General features: G+C 41.0%; 1 protein-coding gene across 2 annotated transcripts in view; it reads left to right on the forward strand.

The window, feature by feature from the left end:
- The first annotated feature begins 500 nt into the window (after positions 1 to 500).
- Positions 501 to 20,096, forward strand: part of LOC132782006 (dynein axonemal heavy chain 3) — a 110,356-nt gene continuing 90,760 nt past the window's right edge. Inside the window, exons 1-8 of one of the 2 annotated variants that reach the window (XM_067473190.1) lie at positions 501 to 533; positions 2,238 to 2,339; positions 5,201 to 5,426; positions 5,875 to 5,947; positions 9,325 to 9,511; positions 12,734 to 12,923; positions 14,512 to 14,707; positions 16,775 to 16,900. In XM_067473190.1, the coding sequence (XP_067329291.1) occupies positions 501 to 533; positions 2,238 to 2,339; positions 5,201 to 5,426; positions 5,875 to 5,947; positions 9,325 to 9,511; positions 12,734 to 12,923; positions 14,512 to 14,707; positions 16,775 to 16,900 (1,133 nt within the window). Of the gene's footprint in view, positions 534 to 2,237; positions 2,340 to 5,200; positions 5,427 to 5,874; positions 5,948 to 9,324; positions 9,512 to 12,733; positions 12,924 to 14,511; positions 14,708 to 16,774; positions 16,901 to 20,096 lie in introns of those variants that run through there. The other variant, XM_067473191.1, reaches the window with a different exon arrangement.

Here is a 20,096-nt window from a genome sequence, read left to right on the forward strand (position 1 = left end):
TTTTTTAAAATTGATTTTTGTTTTATATGGTATTGAATTGTTGCCTATCTGTAAGGCTGCTCTGAGTCCCCTTTGGGGTGGGAAAGGCAAGATATAAATATGGTATATAAATAGATAAATTTCTGCAGACATATCCAGTGAATGCTGAAGAAGTTGTGAAAAACAGCAAAGAAAATATTAAAACGCAGTTTGGGAATTCTGCCCCCCTCTAAGAGGAATTTTTTTGGATACAAAATATAGATTCAGCAAGGTCAGATAGAAGATATTGAAGGTGGGGTGGTGGTGGTATTACTTTCCAATTGACAACCTTGGAGTGATATTGAAAAGTACAGATTTGGGGTGGTAAGACTTTGAACTGATGTTCAGGCCTGACATGACTTCTTTGAATTGATGTTGCTTCTCCAGCTATTGCAAACGAAGCCTTAACAGGGAATTTTCACGGAAATTGGCTCACATTTGAAAACAGTCCCGACACAGCTGGAGCCAAGGAAAAATTCATCATGAATCCAAATGATACTATCAACGTTGTGCGAGTAAGTATGAATACGTGTGATCAGGCTGGGAAGAGAACAACATGTTCAAAGGGATTTGAAAAAAATGTGACAGCCTTAATTTTCAATGAACAGTCTTTAATTTGACAGCTTCATGGTTAATGATTGATGAAGCTTTCGGTTTTGTGGTGAAGGCTCCTTCTTTGGAGGCTTTGAAACAGAGGCTGCATGGCCATCTGTCGGGGGTGCTTTGAATGCGATTTTCCTGCTACTTGGTAGGGGGTTGGACTGGATGGACCATGAGGTTTCTTCAAACTCTATGATTCTAAGTGTGCTGGTTGTATTATGGATGGAATGTGATAAATTGGATGTTCAATTGGCTATCCAAATGCTCACCATTGGTGCGCAAGCAGAATATGAATACAATAAAACTTCCTGCTTTTGTCCCACAGCATAACGCCCCTGATATTAGTTAATATATAGTTGTCATGACTAGCAGGCAATCATAGTTGTACCATCCATGAATTTGACTAGTCCTGACTCTCCTCTAGATAGTTTCTCTGAGAACTTGTGTATCTGTGTATGTTTATATACATAATGGAGAAGATGAATAACAAACATATCTCTTTAAAAATAAATATTAGTTTCTCAAACTTTTTCAGCCACAGAGCCCCTTTTGAAGCCAAAAGTTATAGTGGAACCCCACGAAATGTTTATGCATTATATTATATATTATATTGTATATAATATATAATAAGGTAAAGGTAAAGGTTTTCCCCTGACATTAAGTCTAGTTGTGTCCGACTCTGGAGATAGGTGCTCATTTCCATTTCTAAGCCAAAGAGCCGGCGTTGTCCGTAGACACCTCTAAGGTCATGTGGCTGGCATGACTACATGGAGTGCCGTTACTTTCCTGCTGGAGCGGTACCTATTGATCTACTGACATTTGTATGTTTTCGAACTGCTAGGTTGGCAGAAGCTGAGGCTAACAGTGGGAGCTCAGCCCGCTCCCCCAGATTCGGACCGCTGACCTTTCAGTTAGCAAGTTCAGCAGCTCAACAATTTAACCTGCTGTGCCACAGCAGGTTAAATTGTGGAAAACCCCCAGGGCCATCCAGTCCAACCCCCTTCTGTCATGTAGGAAAAAAGCACACCCCCAAAAGATGGCCATCCAGCCTTTGTAATAATAATAATAATAATAATAATAATAATAATAATAATAATAACAATAGGTTACAGAAAATGAACACGTCAAACTACTCTGGGACTTCCGAATTCAGACTGACAGAGTTCTGGAGCACAGGAATATTGTGCTCCACAATCCATACTTTGTGTTAAAAAACAAAGTATGGATCGTGGATGTTATAAACCCAAGTGACAGCAGGACTGAAGAGAAACAACAAGCTGAAACGATATGAGGATTAAAAGATCAAAATGCAAAGACAATGGCACAAGTCAGTCAAGGTGCTCCCAGTGGTGATAGGCACACTGGGTGCAGTGCCTAAAGACCTTGGCCTGCACTTAAACACAATCTGCCAGCTGCAGAAGGCCACCTTACTGGGATCTGCATGCATTATACACCAATACATCACATAGTCCTAGACATTTGGGAAGTGTCCGGCGTGTGATCCAATACAACAGCCAGCATAATGATCTTGTTTGCTGGCATGTAGATCTGTTTTGTGTTGTTTGCCTAATTTTTACAGGCTTTCTGTTAGTTATCCTGTTACCTTTTGTGATTCCTAGGCTCATACGGATTCTGTCTATAACATGAGCCATGCCAAACAAATACCAGAGTTGCCACCTTTGCCTCCTTTGGCTGCTGTAGAGCCTTCTGAAGTGTATCAGGTAGGTAAAATCTTCTTCTCATACCACTAAATTGCAGCTGCTAAGCCACCATAAGGTCTCATGTGTTTGCCCTTCTCTTTGCTCTTGTCTCTTGAAAAAGACAGGAGAACAGATAGTAATAGCAGAGAGAAGCAATACCAGGGATTTCAGCATGGTTTCAGCAATGGATCACCTGCAAGGTGTGGGTCTACTGCTGAAGAGAGAGACCTTTTGTAGTTCAAATGTGTTTTTGTCTTAGTAGCAGAAGGAAAGGGGGGGAAGGAATTTATCGTGTTGGTGGAATCCTATTCAAAATCACCCCCTTTCTCATTTCTTTTATTTCCTGGAAGGAAACCTTATTTTTTTTACATCCGGCGACGTCATCTCTTATTTACATGAGTTTTTATGTAATGATTATATTTTAACTTTTTCTTTTGATCTCATTACCACACCAGAATAGGTCTGGTATGTTCCCTTTTTTCCACTTGTAGGGTGGACCACATAATGTTCAGATAATCTGAGTGGGGTGAAGAGACTTATAAAACAAAGGTTGTGGTTATTCAATATGTAAAACCTACTAGATCTAGAAGGACACCCCCCCTCCCAAGGTGCAATGGGTTAAACCCTTGTGCTGGCAGGACTGCTGACCGAAAGGTCAGTGGTTCGAATCCAGGGAGTGGGGTGAGCTCCTGTCTGTCAGCTCCAGCTTCCCATGCAGGGACACGAGAGAAGCCTTCCAGAGGATGGTAACACATCCGGGCATACACTGGGCAAAGTCCTTGCAGATGACCAATTCTCTCACACCAGAAGTGACTTGCAGTTTCTCAAGTCACTCCTGACATGAAAAAAAAGTAGAGATTAGTTTTTTTCACTGTGGCCCCTTTTCTAGCAATTACCTGCAGTATTGAGAAATTTTAAAATTAGAATGAGGAATAAAAAGAACCAGTGTCCACAATCACTGGGGAGCATATATTCTGTACAAAATAGGAGCAAAATTTTTCAGGCCAGCCTCAGATCACTTGCTGTGCTTTACATGAGTCCTTCAAACCCAGGATGTGATGCGGATAGGTTTCTGTTAAATAGTGCAAAGCAGTTTCTGCCAACATCTTGCTTAGTGTTACCTAAACACTTGGAACCATTATGATTAAAGAGGTCATTAGGCATTTCCAAGTGCCTGAACCTGTTTTTCCTATTCCATGTTCCTAATGGTCTGTCAAATCATTTCTGGAAGCTGTTGCGCAAGAGTCCCTCACGGACCTCATGTTTCTTCTTAGATATTGTTGCTTTTGTCCAGACCATGCTTTCCACTAGATCGGCGTTTCTCAACCAGGGAGCCAGCACCCCTGGGGAGGTCGCAAGGGGATGTCAGAGGGGTTCCCAAAGACCATCAGAAAACATAGTAATTTTTTTGTCACTGGGGTTTGGCCCAATTCTATCATTTGTGGGGTTCAGAATGCTTGTTGATTGTCGGTGAACTAAAATCCCAGCAACTACAACTCCTAAATGTCAAGTCTATTTTCCCCAAACTCCACCAGTGTTCACATTTGGGCATATGGAGTATTTGTGCCAAGTTTGGTCCAAATCCATCATTGTTTGAGTCCACAGTGCTCTCTGGATGTAGGTGAACTACAGCTCAAAAACTCAAGGTCAATGTCCACCAAACCCTTCCAATATTTTCTGTTGGTCATGGCAGTTCTGTGTGCCAAGTTTGGTTCAATTCCATCATTGGTGGAATTCAGAATGCTCTTTGCTTGTAGGTGAACTATAAATTCCAGCAACTACAACTCACAAATGGCAAAATCAACCCCCCCCCCAACCCTACCAGTATTCAAATTTGGGCGTGTAGGGTATTTGTACCAAATTTGGTCCAGTGAATGAAAATACATCCTTCATATCAGATATTTACATTACGATTCATAACAGTTGTCACCACAACATGAAGAACTGTATTAAGAGGTAGTAGCATTAGGAAGGTTAAGAACCATTGCACTTTGAGTTTGAGTTCCAGTTTGAGTAGCTGTTCAAAGAGGAAGTAGGGAAGCAATACTGCACCTTCTCCTTGTTCCAATATTACTCACTCCGTAATACAACACCTGCTACCTTTTGGCCTATTGCTCTTCACCCCTCACCTCCATGACAGAGAGAGCAAGGGATATTCAAATAGAGAGAAAAAGAGAGCCAGGGATACTCCACTTCCTTTTAAAAAATGATTAAAAATAACTTCTTTGGAGTGGAAAGACCTGTTTCGCAAACCTTACAGAATGGGTGCAGTGAGGGATTACAGGTAAGAGGAGAGGAAGAGCAAAGGATGGGGGTATGATAGTGTGATTGCAGACAAGTGTGATGGTGATTGTTTTCAAACCATTATGTAGCTAGTAATTTCCCTTTTGCTGAGCAACACCACTGCTGTGCGACAATGGGCTCAAGTGATAAAGTTACTTTTTGAATGACAGCTTCCATATTTTTTTTCATGTCAGGAGTGACTTGAGAAACTGCAAGTTGTTTCTGGTGTGAGAGAATTAGCCTTCTGCAAGGATGTTGCCCAGGGAACACCCGGATGTTTTGATGTTTTACCATCCTTGTGGGAGGCTTTTCTCATGTCCCGCATGGGAAGCTGGAGCTGACAGAGGGAGCTCATCTGCTCTCTCACTGGATTCGAACCTCCGACCTGGGTTTAACCCATTGCACTACCGGGGATTCTTCAGCTCCCACCATAGCCTGGCCATCACACTCAATGATCATGCTAGCTGGGTTTTCTGCGAGTTGTATTTGGAAAAAGTAATTTTTCTAAGCTCTGCTATTCCAGCGATGGAAGCACCAATTAATATAGTGCTTCCTTAGCTGGCTTTGCTAATTCTTTCTCCTCCTCTTTCCAATTTCAGATGATCCAAAAGAGCAGCTATTATCCCCCTCTGATGCAGAGAGCATCCTGGACTTTGGCATCTCCATTCAAAGAGCAACGCTATTTCCGGAGCCCAAGCAACACCATTGCCAATAACTATACTCTCCCAGCACGCAGCCTGACGACGCAGGACCTGCAGAAGATAGCTTCGGCCATGAAGGCAAAGAAGAAACTTGCTTTGGCAAAACAAAAAGCTATATATTCATGTATCCTATATACTAAATGTGAACTCATGAATCTCATGCATGGTCCTGGGCCAGTGGGAAGTGGTGGCAGCGGCGGGCAGCATAAGGCTTGGCCTTATGGAGACAGCAAGAGCTGTGCAAAGATGTCAGATTCATACTCATGGCTGAGATGCTAGAAGTATAAAGATACATGTGTCCCATATTTGTAGGAAGATAGAAAACCAGAGGTGACAATCTGGACCAAAGATAAAATCTTTCAGCTTCAGACTCTGTGGGAGAAGATTGCTGCCTCAGTTCTATCAGGCTTTTCAACATCCAGCCTGCTTTGCAACCCTGTGGTCTCCTTCCAGTGGGCTGAACGCAATACCTTTGTAGTAATCTGTAAAGACGGAATTTCTTAATCTTATCTTAAATCTGAACTAACCCTTCTCTTTCTTCATCAGTATTTATCCTTAACTAAGTCCTTTAGTTCCAAATGAGTATGCTCCTTCTGAGAAGAAGGCAAAACTTTCATTAGGAACCACTGTTGGTGAATTGGAGAGGTACTGTGAATTTTCCGTTTGTAAATTTATTATATGAGACCCATAGATGGAACCTTACTGATCGGACACTTCCATTGCTGGAGAAAGAAAACTAAATTGCCTGAATTTTAATTCTAATAGGTCTGAAATGCAATCCTTTCAATTTATTTATTTATTTATTGTGTCAGAAATGATTGAGAATATAGTTGTGATGTATAGAAAAAACACAAAGTTAAAAAACTTAGCATTATACTAAATTTCCTTTGACCAGAAGCCATAAGTAGGGCCTCCATTGTGCATGTGGCAGGGCTCAGACTGCATTGTAGTAAGTGGCCTGTGGTTTTCTCTTTTCCACACTCGCATATCATGGACTCCACTTTGTAGCCCAATTTCTAAAGGTTAGTTCTGCACCTCGGGGTGCTAGAGTACAGCCTGTTCAGTGCCTTCCAAGTCACCCAGTTTTCTGTGTGCCCAGGGGTGGGGGGAGCTTCTCATCTGGTATCAGCCACTGATTGAGGTTCTGGGTTTTATCCTGCCACTTTTGGACTCTCACTTGCTGAGGTTTTCTTACAAGTACCTCTGTAGATCTTGGGAGGCTACTTCTTGATTTAAGGCATTGACTTGCTGGCTAATACCCAAACAGAGGATGCGGGGAGATTTCTATGCCTTGGGCCTTTCATTACTAGCTACTACTTCCCAACGGATGTCAGGTAGTGCAATGCTGGCTAAACAGTATAATTTCTCCAGTGGTGTTGGGCGTAAACATCCTGTGATAGTGTGGCATGTCTCATTAAGAGCCACATCCACTGTTTTAAAATGGTGAGATGTACTTACTTACTTAGGCAATCCCTCATAGTCCGAGGATGATGGTCCTCCAAGAGTGGTAACCTGGGGGTGGATCCGTTGGTGACTGTGGAGCCCTATTCTTGACTGTGGTGAGATGTATTCCACATCGGGCAGGCGTATTCAGTAACAGAGTAGCAAAGCACAAGGGCAGATGTCTTCACTGTATCTGTTTGTGATCCCCAGGTTGTGCTGGCCAGCTTTCCTATGATAGTATTTCTAGCATCCACTTTTGCTTGATATTCAAGCAGTGCTTATTGTAAATCAGATCACGGTCCGGGTAACGCCCAGGTATTCTGGTGTGTTGCAATGCTCCAGTGGGATTCCTTCCCAAGTAATCCTCAGACCTCAAGATGCTTGTCTGTTCTTAAGATGAAAAGCACACATCTGTATTTTAGATAGATTAGGAATTAGCTACTTTTCTCTGTAATAGGCAGGTATGCCTTTAATATTGGACCCCACCACTTCTCTGGTTTTTAAATGCCTCTGTGTACCTCCATCATCTTTGGACCTTGTAACTGCCACACCCAAGTAAGTTATTGCTATTCCTCCTTTTCAACTATTCACCCATTACAATGATGAACAGACTCTCAAGACTGGATACTTTTTCATTTCACTCACAGAAAGATCCTTCTCTCTCTTTCTCTGCCTATGTGAATGCCTGCACCTCTGTTATGGAATTTCCTGTACCTTATCTCTTTTTAATAACATTTCTATGGAAGGTTTTTAGGTAAACTAAAATTCTACAAATACACAAAAGGGACAAAGGAGAAAAAGAATGAAAAATTATATTAAAAGATAAAGTAGATACAGAACAAACACACACACGAGTTCCACTTTGCTTTTCAATGTAGTTCAAGTTCATCCGAATAAAAAGCCAATAGTCCTGTATTTTCAATTTGCTTCTGACATGATAGAGAAAACCTCAGTTAGTAAAGCAGGGGTCTCCAAACTATGGTCTGTGGGGCGGATGTGGTCCTCCAAGGCCATTTACCTGGGCCCTAAAATTTAGGGTTATTACAGTCTCCCTAAGTCAGGAAAGGATTTGAAGGCACACAAAAGCAAAAATCCTAATTGATGTGACTATCTCATTCTTGTGGGGGTTTTTTTTCGTGTCAGGAGCGACTTGAGAAACTGCAAGTCGGTTCTGGTGTGAGAGAATTGGCCATCTGCAAGGACATTGCCCAGGAGTTGCCCGGATGTTTTGATGTTTTACCATCCTCGTAGAAGGCTTCTCTCATGTCCCCGCATGGAGAGCTGGAGCTGACAGAGGGAGCTCATCTGTGCTCTCCCTGGATTTGAGCCTCCAGCCTGTCAGTCTTCAGTCATGCTGGCACAATGGTTTAACCCACTGCGCTACTGGGGGCTCCTCTATTTTAGTGGAATAATAATAATAATAATATTAACAACAACAACTTTATTCTTATATCCTGCTACCATCTCCCTGAAAGGACTTGAGGAGGCTTACACACAGCACAAGGTGCCTATAAGAACTTCCCATGTTATTTTTATTTTATTTTTACCAGTTTCTGTTAAAGAAATAATGTCCAAGAACTGTAGCTACAAGATATACTTGTAGTTATAAAAAAATGGATGAGGGCAAAGATTAGAAAATTGCAGCAAATGAAACATAGAATAAAGGACTTCCAATATAAAATGTATTCCACCACATCGGAGCCCCTGGTGGCACAGTGGGTTAAATCCTTGTGCATGCAGGACTGAAGACCGACAGGTCAGAGGTTCAAATCCAGGGAGAGTGCAGATGAGCTCCCTCTGTCAGCTCCAGCTCCCCATGCAGGGACATGAGAGAAGCCTGTTGAGTATTCCTCTATGGAGCGGAGATGGCATAATATTAAGTCTAGCCAGCATGTAGGCTCTCCTGTATGAGGGGTTAGTGAGTGCTGCAATATAAAAGGCAGGGTTTCCCTGTATGAATGGAATTGCCATGTTCATAGGCAAACAGGATGTATTGGCCTCAAGCTTAAGCGGCTGGGGGGAAATGGAAACAGCCTTAGGCTGTTAGGAATTGTGGGAGTTGGAGTCCAAAACACCTGGATGGCCAAAGTTTGTCCATGCCTGTGCTAGTGCCAAGACGTAGCTGTGCAGATTAGTTTGTTGTTGCTTGACATCCTTCCTGGTGTCTCTTGCTGCAACCGAAAAAAGCAAGTGAGATTGTGTAGCAAAAGGTACTGTATCCCACAGGTCTCTGCTCCTGCCACCTTCCAGCACATGCTGCTTGGGGCAACTGCTTCATTCTGCATGGTGGTAGAACCCTTCTTTCCTTGCAAGTCAGACTTTCTCTTCTCCTATCTTTGCACACAAATGCAACCATGCTTTTTTAAGCCAACAAAGAATGAACAAACAAATCTCCAATGATGTTAGAGCATATATATATATATATATATATATATTCAAATTCACATCGTTGATTCATTAATATAGTTGCTGTTTTTACATTACTGAATCAGGAGATGATAAAAGTGTAAAACAACTGGGGTTGTCTAAACCTGCATGTCTGGCTATTAACTCACTAAACTGGTGATTTATATTTTCAGTGCTACAATACCATCCCAAGCGTACAGTTCAGGTTTTCCCCAGATGGATCAGCAAATTCCAGCGGAAGAGATTCCTTATTATTCTGACAGCCACCCACTGACTCCAGAAGAACAGCTGGTTGTGATGCTCCACCATGAAGACAAGATAAGCAAGGAAGAAGAGTTACCTAGTGATATTGATCTGGAGGTAGGTACTCCATTTATAAAGCCCAAGATTGGAAGGTTTGTGAAATGAGAGCTGATATATTATGATTTTACTAAAAAGCTAGAAACATAATAATTTTTATTTCAAAAAGATGTCTGTTATGTTTATGTTGGTTCTAATTTTAACGCACTAAAAATCTGAAATGAAAGTGAAAAATCACATCTGTGTTTCTACTCCCTTCTCATATATCTGGTTTGTGCTTAGTAAAGAAGAAAACAGGTGCATTAATACACGAATCCTGATTTCTCACCCATTCCAACCGCTGAAATGGAATGAGTAAAATTAAAAAGAATTAAACCTAGGAAGAGTGCAAGAAATGAAACACTTTATCCATTAATATAAACTTAAAACCAGATCCATCCCACCACACATCAACAATGATCTTACAATAAATATTACAGTCTTACATATATGATTGATAGTTAATATTCCAAAAGGTCGGCAACCAACAGCATAACTGAAAATGAAGGAAAACTGCCATTTCTAGCTGTCCTAGTCACCCATAAACTAAATCAACAATTGGGCCACACATGGATAGATACCTACATAAAAACTCCAAGCATCACCCAGGTCAAAAAAGAAGCACAATTAAAGCCTTGGCAGATTGTGCAAACCGGATCTGCGAACCCCACCTCCTCCAAGGTGAACTGAATCACCTAAACTGGGCTCTACAGGCCAATGGAGACTCCACCACAGACATCAGAATAGCTGCAAGACTAAGAACAAGCCATGAAAGTAAAGACAAAGATCCACCCAGAGGAAAAGTGTTCTTACAATGCATCAAAGGAATCACTGATCGCATAGGGAAACCGATGAAGAAACACAACCTACAAACTATCTACAGACCAACTAAGAAAATCTAACAAATGCTACGTTCTGCAAAGGACAAGAGGGATCCTCTCACCTCTGCAGGAGTCTACTGTATACCATGCAGCTGTGGACAAGTCTACATAGGGACCACCAAACACAACATTGCCCAAACATGAATCAAGGAACATGAGAGGCACTGCAGACTACTTCAACCAGAGAAGTCAGCCATAGCAGAGCATCGGATGAACCAATCTGGACACAGCATATTATTTGAGAACACAGAAATGCTGGACCACTCTCACAATCACCATGTCAGACAAACAGAGAAGCCATTGATATCCATAAGCATGTGGACAATTTTGACACAAAGGAAGAAATCACGAACATAAACAAAATATGTCTACCAGTATTTAAAAACTCTAAAATCAGGGCAGTACATAAAGAACAGCAGTCAGAAAACAGGGGAATTCCAGACAGGAAACAATCAGGGCCAGCTAACACCTCCTAACAAAGGATTCCAGCAGGCAGGAAGCAGCCAGGCTTTGAAGCTGTGAGTCCATTAAATGCTAATCAATGTGACCAATTGCAACACTCACACTTGCCTCAAGCAGACAAGAGTTCTTTCTCCCACCCTGGACACTTCACAGATATATAAACCTCATTTGTATAGTTTCCAACAGACCTCACAAACTCTGAGGATGCCTGCCATGTTCCAGAAGCATTATCTCCTGATGTGGGTGAAACGTCAGGAGAGAATGCTTCTGGAACATGGCCATACAGCCCAGAAAACTCACAGCAACCCAACAGTAAAACTCTTTGTTTCTCTGTAACATATAAAACAGGGGGAACGATAATAAAACAGCTACATTGTCCAGTATCCGTTGCTTCCTTTGGGGATTCTTCCCCTGTTGCTGTTTATTTCCTCTTATCTGTCTACATCTTCCTCGGGTGACCCCCATCAGTAAAGAGTCAAGAAAATCCAACAAATGATTTCTTAGAGTGTGCCCTCTGAAATGCAAGAACAAGCAATAAATAGTAAGAAAAAATTGATAGAAAAACCTTTTGACTTTCACAACACATTCAAAACATCACTTTTCTTTGTGATATAAAAATCAAAAGCAACATAGAGTAAGACTGTTACATTGAGCAATAAAATATTGCTTCCATTGGCAGAGGAACTTATCTCCATGTAAATGACTATTGGAAGTTAAGCAGGCTCGGTGCTGGTTAATACTTGGATGGGCAATGACAGTATGTCAAAACATGGTCTCAACCTTAACAGCTCTCCTTGTGAAGGATGGCCTCCCTTGCCTAAGAACCCTTCAGACTACTATAGCCTTTCCCAATTGTGTACTTTTCAGGTATTCCAGGCTATCATTTCTGTCATTCTCGACCAATGATCCCATCAAGGACTTGTTGTCCAAAACATGCAGAAAGCATCAGGTTGGCATGGGATAATTTGGGGAGATGCTGTACCCTTTGATCTTGTGGATCACTATGTGAAACAGTCATCCATAAAGAGGCAGGGTTTTCTTGTTTGAGTCTTGGAAACTTGCAATTGAAACTAAAGTCCCATTTACATTGACATATTATACAGGTTGAAACGACATTATATGGTCAGTTGAGACTCACAATACAGTTTAACTGGACTGACAATAATAATGCAGTTTAACTTCGTAGGGGTTGTGGTGGTGCAATGGGTTAAACCATTGAACTGTTGAAACTGCTGACCTAAAGGTTGGGAGTTCGAAGCCGTGGGTGGGGTGAGCTCCCGCTGTCAGGCCTATCTCCTGCCAACCTAGCAGTTTGAAAACATGCAAATGTGAGTAGATCAATAGGTACTGCTTTGGTGGGAAGGTAATATAGGCGCCTATGCAGCCATGCCAGCAACATGACCAGGAGGTGTCTATGGACAATAGCCTCCTCGGCTTGGAAATGGAACAAGATCACCTCCCCATGGCCAGAGTTGAGCACCACCTCCAGAAAGCCGGAGATGAAAGGGGAAGCCTTTACCTTTGTTCTGTGTATTTGTATGCTATTGTTATGGATAGGCATTGAATTTTTGCCTATCTGTGTATGTTGTAATCCATTCTGAGTCCCCTCGGGGAGATAGAGCGGAATATAAATAAAGATTATTATTATTATTATTATTATTATTATTATTATTAATTGAACTGCATTATAAGAATCTACAATGACCATATAATGCAGTTTCAAACAATGCATTATATGGCAGTGTAGATGGGACCTAAGTGCCACAAGAGAGTCAGTGTCAAAGAAGACCTGCAGCAAGTGTTTCATTAACCATTCTCTTGACTCGCATTCAGTTTGCTGATGTTATACTTAGGCTAATAATGGTAATTCTGTCTACTGATTTTTTGGTGTCTGTTGTAGCGATACTGTTACTACATCCATAAAGGCATCCGGAAAGACATGCTGGCACCACAGGATGAACGTGTGATGGGGAATATTTTAAATCTTATCCCAAGTCATTTTCTCACCAATCAACACCTGGAGGCTTTACGGAAAAGTTTAAAAGACGAGATTCAAGATGATTATCATATTTGGCTAATGAAAGACATTGGTAAGAGTATGATAGTGTAATTTGGCATGTGCAATCACTCTTGGAGTTTAGTATCATCTAGAAACTAATTATATTGGGGTTTTTTTTGTTTTTTGTTCTGCGCCTCTTCATCATATCCACATACCTACATATACATGGGTGTCCATGTAAACACAGTTGCATCTAGATCTAGGGAAGTCATGCTACCCCTCTATTCCGCTTTGGTTAGACCACACCTGGGATATTGTGTCCAGTTCTGGGCACCACAATTGAAGAGAGATATTGACAAGCTGGAATGTGTCCAGAGGAGGGCGACTAAAATGATCAACGGTCTGGAGAACAAGCCCTATGAGAAGCGGCTTAAAGAGCTAGGCATGTTTAGCCTGAAGAAGACAAGGCTGAGAGGAGACATGATGAGGGCCATGGATCAAGTTGTGAGAGGAAGTCACAGGGAGGAGGGAGCAAGCTTGTTTTCTGCTTCCCTGGAGACTAGGACACAGAAAAATGGCTTCAAACTATAAGAAAGGAGATTCCATCTGAACATTAGGAAGAACTTCCTGACTGTGAGAGCCGTTCTGCCCTGGATTGTGGTGGAGGTTCCTTCTTTGGAAGTATTTAAACAGAGGCTGGATGACCATCTGTCAGGGGTGCTTTGAATGCAATATTCTTACTTCTAGGCAGGGGGTTGGACTGGATGGCCCATGAGGTCTCTTCCAACTCTACGATTCTATGCACTTTTCACCATTTTAATTAATTGGGGAAGATAATTTAATGAAATTAATTAATTTGTATTTGTGGGTTCTTTAAGAAGCTGGGTCTTAATATAATCAGTCAAAAGGCAGTGCGTGTTAGTTCTTCCTTGCAGCAGTCTTCCCTGGATTTCTAACAATAGCCTTGTTTCCTGAATGTAATTGGTTAATCATTGTTAGTTTAGACTTAATGTTATTTGTACTGTCAAAACAGCCCAAAACTATAGTTTACTTACAAGCACATCAACCAGTTAGAAAGGTTTAATATGAAAGGGTAATTCGATGTAGCTTTTAATCAACCAGTATGCTTTGGTATCTCATGAAGAGTAAATAAAATACTTCTCATACTTAAAGGGTTTGGGTTGTTTCAATTGGCCACCTTGATTAGCATTTAATGGCCTAGCAGTTTCAAGCTGTGGCTTCTTACTGCCTGGGGGAATCTTTTGTTGAGAGATTATTAGCTGTCCCTGATTGTTTCTTGTCTGGAGTTCCCCTGTTTTTTGAGTGTTGTTCTTTATTTACTGTTATGATTTTAGAGTTTTAAATACTGGTAGCCAGATTTTGTTCATTTTAATGGGTTTTTTTTTTTCATTTTTGGTTGAAATTGTCCAATCCTTGTGGATTTCAAAATGGTTTGATTTCAAATGGAGTTAAGATGGCAGACTCTTTGCTTCACCAATCAAAAGGCATTTTTCCCATTATCCCACCTTTCCTTTCCTTAACAGACCTTTTTTTGGGGGGGGGGGGAGATGTGGGAGGGTTGCAACAGAACATAATGTCATATAATAGAATGTTCTGAGGGAGTCCAGATTATCTGCATTTGCCTCATTCTTCCTGTGCTTTGTATGCTTTTACCCTAGTTGATTACATCTTGATGGACCCAGAGGAGAGGAGAAGGCTTTTCATATGCAACATTCCACGGCCTTTCCCGCGAAGAATGATCCGTGCGCCAGTTCCTTGGCACAAGATGTACCAAGAAGTGAAAATCTGGAATGAGAACCACCTCTTTACAGTGAACCCTATGATGCTTACTTTACAGCACCTCTGGTTTAAAGAGTAAGTACCTTTCCTTCAAGAAAGCAAAATCCATCACCTCTAATACATTATCTGAAATTATTGCATTGAAATTATAACTGATTATAACTTGGCTATCTATTAGCCTCTTTATTTTTTTTAACCTTTTCACCTTTATATTATTATATTAATGATCTGCCAGATTATCTCAGAGGTTCTGAAGTTCACATGCCAAAAATTGGGAATAGACACTTAAACACACTCATATATGTGGACGATATGGTTATGATGTCAAACACATACATTGGATAATGGAGGTTACTGAGTGTTTTGTCGCGCGTTGGGCCTGTAACAGCTGTCTTTTCTATTTGATGTATACTTTAAGCCCAGTGGGAAGCCAGGGCGCCTCAAAGAGAAGTCCTGAAGTTATGGTCTTTAGAGTCTTTAATGATACAACAAAGTTTTATTATGGAACAAACAACAAATCTTCAATGGTTCAAACAACACTTCAAGGCTTTCTTAGTCTAGTCCTCAATGGACTGGTACCTGACTTTGATTAACTGAACTTTCTCTGTAGGAAAAACCCCTATTTAACCTCTCCCAGGCTGTTTACTATCTATGTCTCATCGGTGTGGGTCCTACTACCGATTCCAAATGTGTCTGAGTATCAAGTAGACCTACCAGCCGAGGCTTGTAGATGTTTCAGATGGAGTTCCGTGGATCTGTAATGTTGTCCTCCCTCAGAGAATTCTTTGAAAACTTCAGGGCTGTTTTCCCTCTGATTGCTGTGAGGCTGAGAGGCTGTTAGCTCTCAGCCAGAGCCTTGGGGCCTTTTCCCTGGAAGTTCTGGTTCCCTGGATGTTCTTGAGAAAAGAAGCTTTTCTACGGGACGAGCTGGTCTACGTCTATAGTTTAGCTTCCTTATGAGAGACTGCCCAAAAAAATGTCTCCTTTCCCTCCCAGAGCCCTGAACCAAAGCTTAATTATGATGGACAGGAAGCCTGCCCTATGACTTCAAACAGATAACAGAAAGAAAATAAAGTTGGAGCTCCTAGTACAGCCGTACCAGCACACTGAGTAAACATAATGTTTATGCCCACAAAACCGAGTTGACGATAAACAAAACTAAATAATAAATAGTGATGTTTGGAAATCACCCACCAAGTCATAAATGGTTCCTAGCTGCTGATGGTATAGAACAGGTGACCTCATTTACATACTTAGATTTAGTCTTTTCAGAGTCAGGTTCATGGCCTGCACATTTACACTCATGTGCAATTAAAACACACTGACAAGATTACTATCCTATAGATACCCAGGGTCTTTAATCCCAATAATAAAAAAATGACAAAGCAAAGATTGTCCCTATGCTATTATACTGGGCCAAAATTGGTATCCAAACAAATTATCAATAATGGAACAAATCCAATCAAAATTTCTAAGACAGATGTTGGAGGGAGACACAAGGACCACCGCTGCTTTCAGAGTGGAATTAGAAATATACTCCATCAAAGGACTCGCTAAAATCAGTCTTCAATTACTGGTCAAAAATAAAAACATTGGAAAATGGTAGACTCCCAAAATTATGCTTGGCAGAACAAACTAATGGTCAAACCCAAACTTCCTGGTCAGAACAATTAATAAGATTTCTTTGTACTTGTGGATTACAAATCTCTTCCTTAGGTCATAATAGGGATATGGAGAAAAGGATAGTATCTCATAGGATTTTAGATATTGAAGGGCAGAAGGATATAGCCACTCTGTCAAATACAGGCTCCTTGAAGTGGTGAGTTCATTTTAAACAAAATTTCCAGCAGATGCTTTACTTAAAAGTTGATATGCCAAGACACTTAAGAACCGCTTTTCCAAGGATCAGATTTGAACAAATGGAGTCCATGGAGAGACACAGTACATTCAGTCATATCCCACCTGAAGAAAGACTCTGTATCTGTGGTGCCCCCGAAGTTAAAAACTCCATTCGTGCCTCTTCGAATTCTGCAGCACTCCTGGACACCTGAGGCACTGATATTATCATAACTCCATTTGTTCTTTGTATTATAACATGATACTGTGTTCATGGCAGCCATTAATTCTCCCTCTCCCCAATAGATTTGGTGAACTGAGGTTTGTTCGCACCAAGGATATCCTTGCAGGTGATTTGCCACTGCTGCCCAATGAATTTGAGGAGTTGATCCAAAAGCACTGCCAGGAAGCCCATGATATTCTTCTGAACAGGTCAGAATGCCATTCTATTTTATTATATGTGTACTCCGGATTTCTCCCAACATGGGATTCAGAAGTGGTCTTTGACCTTCCGGCTAGAGATTTTCAAGCAGAATTTCTAGTATTCTCATTATAAAGTGAGTAAGTAATATTATTGTCAAAGGCTTTTGTGGCCAAAATCACTGAGTTGTTGTAGGTTTTTTGGGCTGTATGGCCATGTTCTAGAAGCATTCTCTCCTGACGTTTCGCCTGCATCTACGGCAGGCATCCTCAGAGGTTGTGAGGTCTGAACACTTTATTTATATCCCACTCTATCTTCCCGAGGGGACTCAGAGCAGGTTACAGAATACAGAGATAGACAAACTTTCAATGTCTTTAATACAGTGGAATAATAAAAACATATAAATACACAGAACAAAGGTAAAGGTTTCCCCTTTCATCTCTGGCTTTCTGGAGGCGGTGCTCAACTCTGGCCATGGGGAGGTGGTCTTGTTCCATTTTCAAGCCAAGGAGCCTGTTGTCTGTAAACACCACTTGGTTGTGTTACTGGCATGGCTGCATAGGTGCCTTTATTACCTTCCCACAGAAGCGGTACCTATTGATCTACTCACATTTGCATGTTTTCAAACTGCTAGGTTGGCAGGAGCTAGGGCTGACAGCGGGAGCACATCTTGACCTGTGGCTTCAAACTGCCAACCTTTATGTCAGTAGATTCAACAGTTCAACGGTTTAACATGTTGCACCAGCAGGGCTGTTTGAATGTATGAGATTTGTAGTATGATGAGCATTTTAAAATGTTTGTTCAGTGCTTCTGAACAACAGCATCAGAGCTTTCTGGCATTCGATTCCAAGTGTTTTATAAAACCACAACATGTCATTACAACTACGGGAGATGGTCATGACAGCTAAAGTGCATGAATACAGACTTTGTCAACTTAAATGACTTAGAGAGGAGCCTGTGTGAGAATAGAATAGTCAAAACAAAACCCTTTAAAAGATATTTATTTCTGTTTTCAATCGTAGCAAATCCTGTATGAGCTCAGTACTTTGCAAGGCCATTAGAGAAAATGTTTTGGAGCAGCATGAATTGAGGCTATTGGCAATAAACGGCAGAATAATGGACTTGTTTAGTTTAATGTTTATAAAATTCAAATTATCAAAGACTAGAAGTGCTGCAGACATGGAATTGAATGTAAGATGTAAACATGCTTGTTAGACCACCGAAATGCATTGGCGTTTCAATGCTAATTGATTTTTCATTAAGAAAAACCATTTTTCCCGTACTTGAGATTAGTGTGCTCTGAGCTTTTAGAGTGTATGGAATTATGGGCTGCCAAAATTCTTAAAACAGGCTGCATTTATTTATTCAGGTTTAATAGAAGAGCATTTCATATATTGGTACAATTCTTTTCTGTTGGCAATATTTGCCCAAATGAGCCTGGGCTTCTAAAAGCATTATAATATTTGTTCAGGTCAATGCTTTTAAAACCCTTTTCACAGCTCAAAGGCCAGTATTACAAAGCCAGTACAAAGTGTTTTTTAAATGTTAATATTCTTCCTTTTGAATTGACCTTTACTTAGAGGAAGATGTTGTTTTCTGTGATGTCTGTTGAGAGGCAGGAAAACAGGGGAATGGTATTAGGTACTTCTTCACTGTAAACAACTCCTCTACAGTGGAGGGGAGGGGGGGGGGGTCCAATGCCTTCATTCACCTCCTCCTCAACAACACCTCTTAGACCATGCTCTACAACCCTGGGGAAAGCTAGACCCCATGAAAGGAAATTGCGGATGAATCAAGATGGGATCTGCCCTACTATCCATGCTTGATGAAAATCAAGCATATGTTGAACTAAGTCCTTCCTAACCCTCATACACTGAAGGTTTACACACTGCTTAGATCCCTACACCACCACACATTTCCTCCCATGGTGCTGAGAGTCAAGATACATTCCTCCAATGCGAGATTCATGACCTCCTTCACCTCCATGAGGGCCAGACTTAGCACAGTGGGTTAAACTGCTAAGCTACAGTAAATCCTGCTAATTGAAAGTCCGGGTTGGAGTGAGCACACGCCATCAGCCCCAGTTCCCTGCCCACCTAGCAGATTGAAAACAGAAATGTGAGTAAGGATGTCAAAGCTCCTTTGCATGGAAGATGGGGTAACAGCACCCCCATGGCTTAAGTTAGGCACAACCTCTGAATGCCGGAAATCGGAAAGATAGGAAAAGCCTTTACCTCTGTTTATGTACTGTTTGTTAGAGGTGTGCAAATGACTTGTAAAAAATCAGAAATTGGAAGAAATCGGAAGTTTTGTTAGTCGGAAACCTTTCTGAATCATTAGAATGGCCCACTTCAAAAACTTAATAATCGAAGCTGATCCCCATACTTTTTCACTGCTGCTTTCTAACACTCTGAAGTCTCCCAGTCAGTTTCTTTCAGTGCAAGGGAAGAAAGAAAACTGATACTAGTGAAAGGAACCATAAAGCTACCATACCTGCCTCCTTTGTCATTCCTGTACTTCTAAATGGCTTCTCTGCTTGAAGACTTCATAGCTTGCTTCTTGGCATGAAGACAGAGGTCGCTGCATTTTGGGAACAACACAGAACTTGGGAAATGTAGTTTGGGAAGGGGAGCAGCCCTATGCCTAAGAATTCAAAAGACTCTGCCCTAAACTACATTTCCCAGTATGCATCAGAATTAGAATGCACCAATCAGGAGATGAGAAAGTTGTAAACAATCTAAACTTTAAAAAAATCCCTAAAACCTATATATTTATGAGTATTTATGAAAGTTGAGGGGAATTATCCCCTGTTATCTTGTGTCATTGGATAGAAAATTCAAGGAGCTAGCTCTTGTAGTTTTTTTTAAATGTTGGCTTAAAAAAATTCTTCAAAATTCTGTGGATAAGTGAAATGTTCTGAAATCTGGTGGGTTAGCAGTGGTAAATGTGTTATACCGTTGTAGCAAATTTCATGCCAATACCTTATAAAATGAGGGAGATAGGAGCCCCTAAAGTTTCCCCAATAGTAGTAATTATTGCAGTAATGTGTATGTGCAATTGCTGGAACAAATAGTAACAAAATTTCATTAGTCTTATTAGAGTTTTGCAGTTTTCACCACTGAAACTTTAGAAACAAAGCACTAGGACCCCCTAGTTTCGTAAGTACTTTTGAACCATTTTTTAAAATGGATTTCACATGCCTATGGT

Source organism: Anolis sagrei, chromosome X (genome assembly GCF_037176765.1).
Source record: "Anolis sagrei isolate rAnoSag1 chromosome X, rAnoSag1.mat, whole genome shotgun sequence".
NCBI classification, from domain to species: domain Eukaryota; kingdom Metazoa; phylum Chordata; class Lepidosauria; order Squamata; family Dactyloidae; genus Anolis; species Anolis sagrei.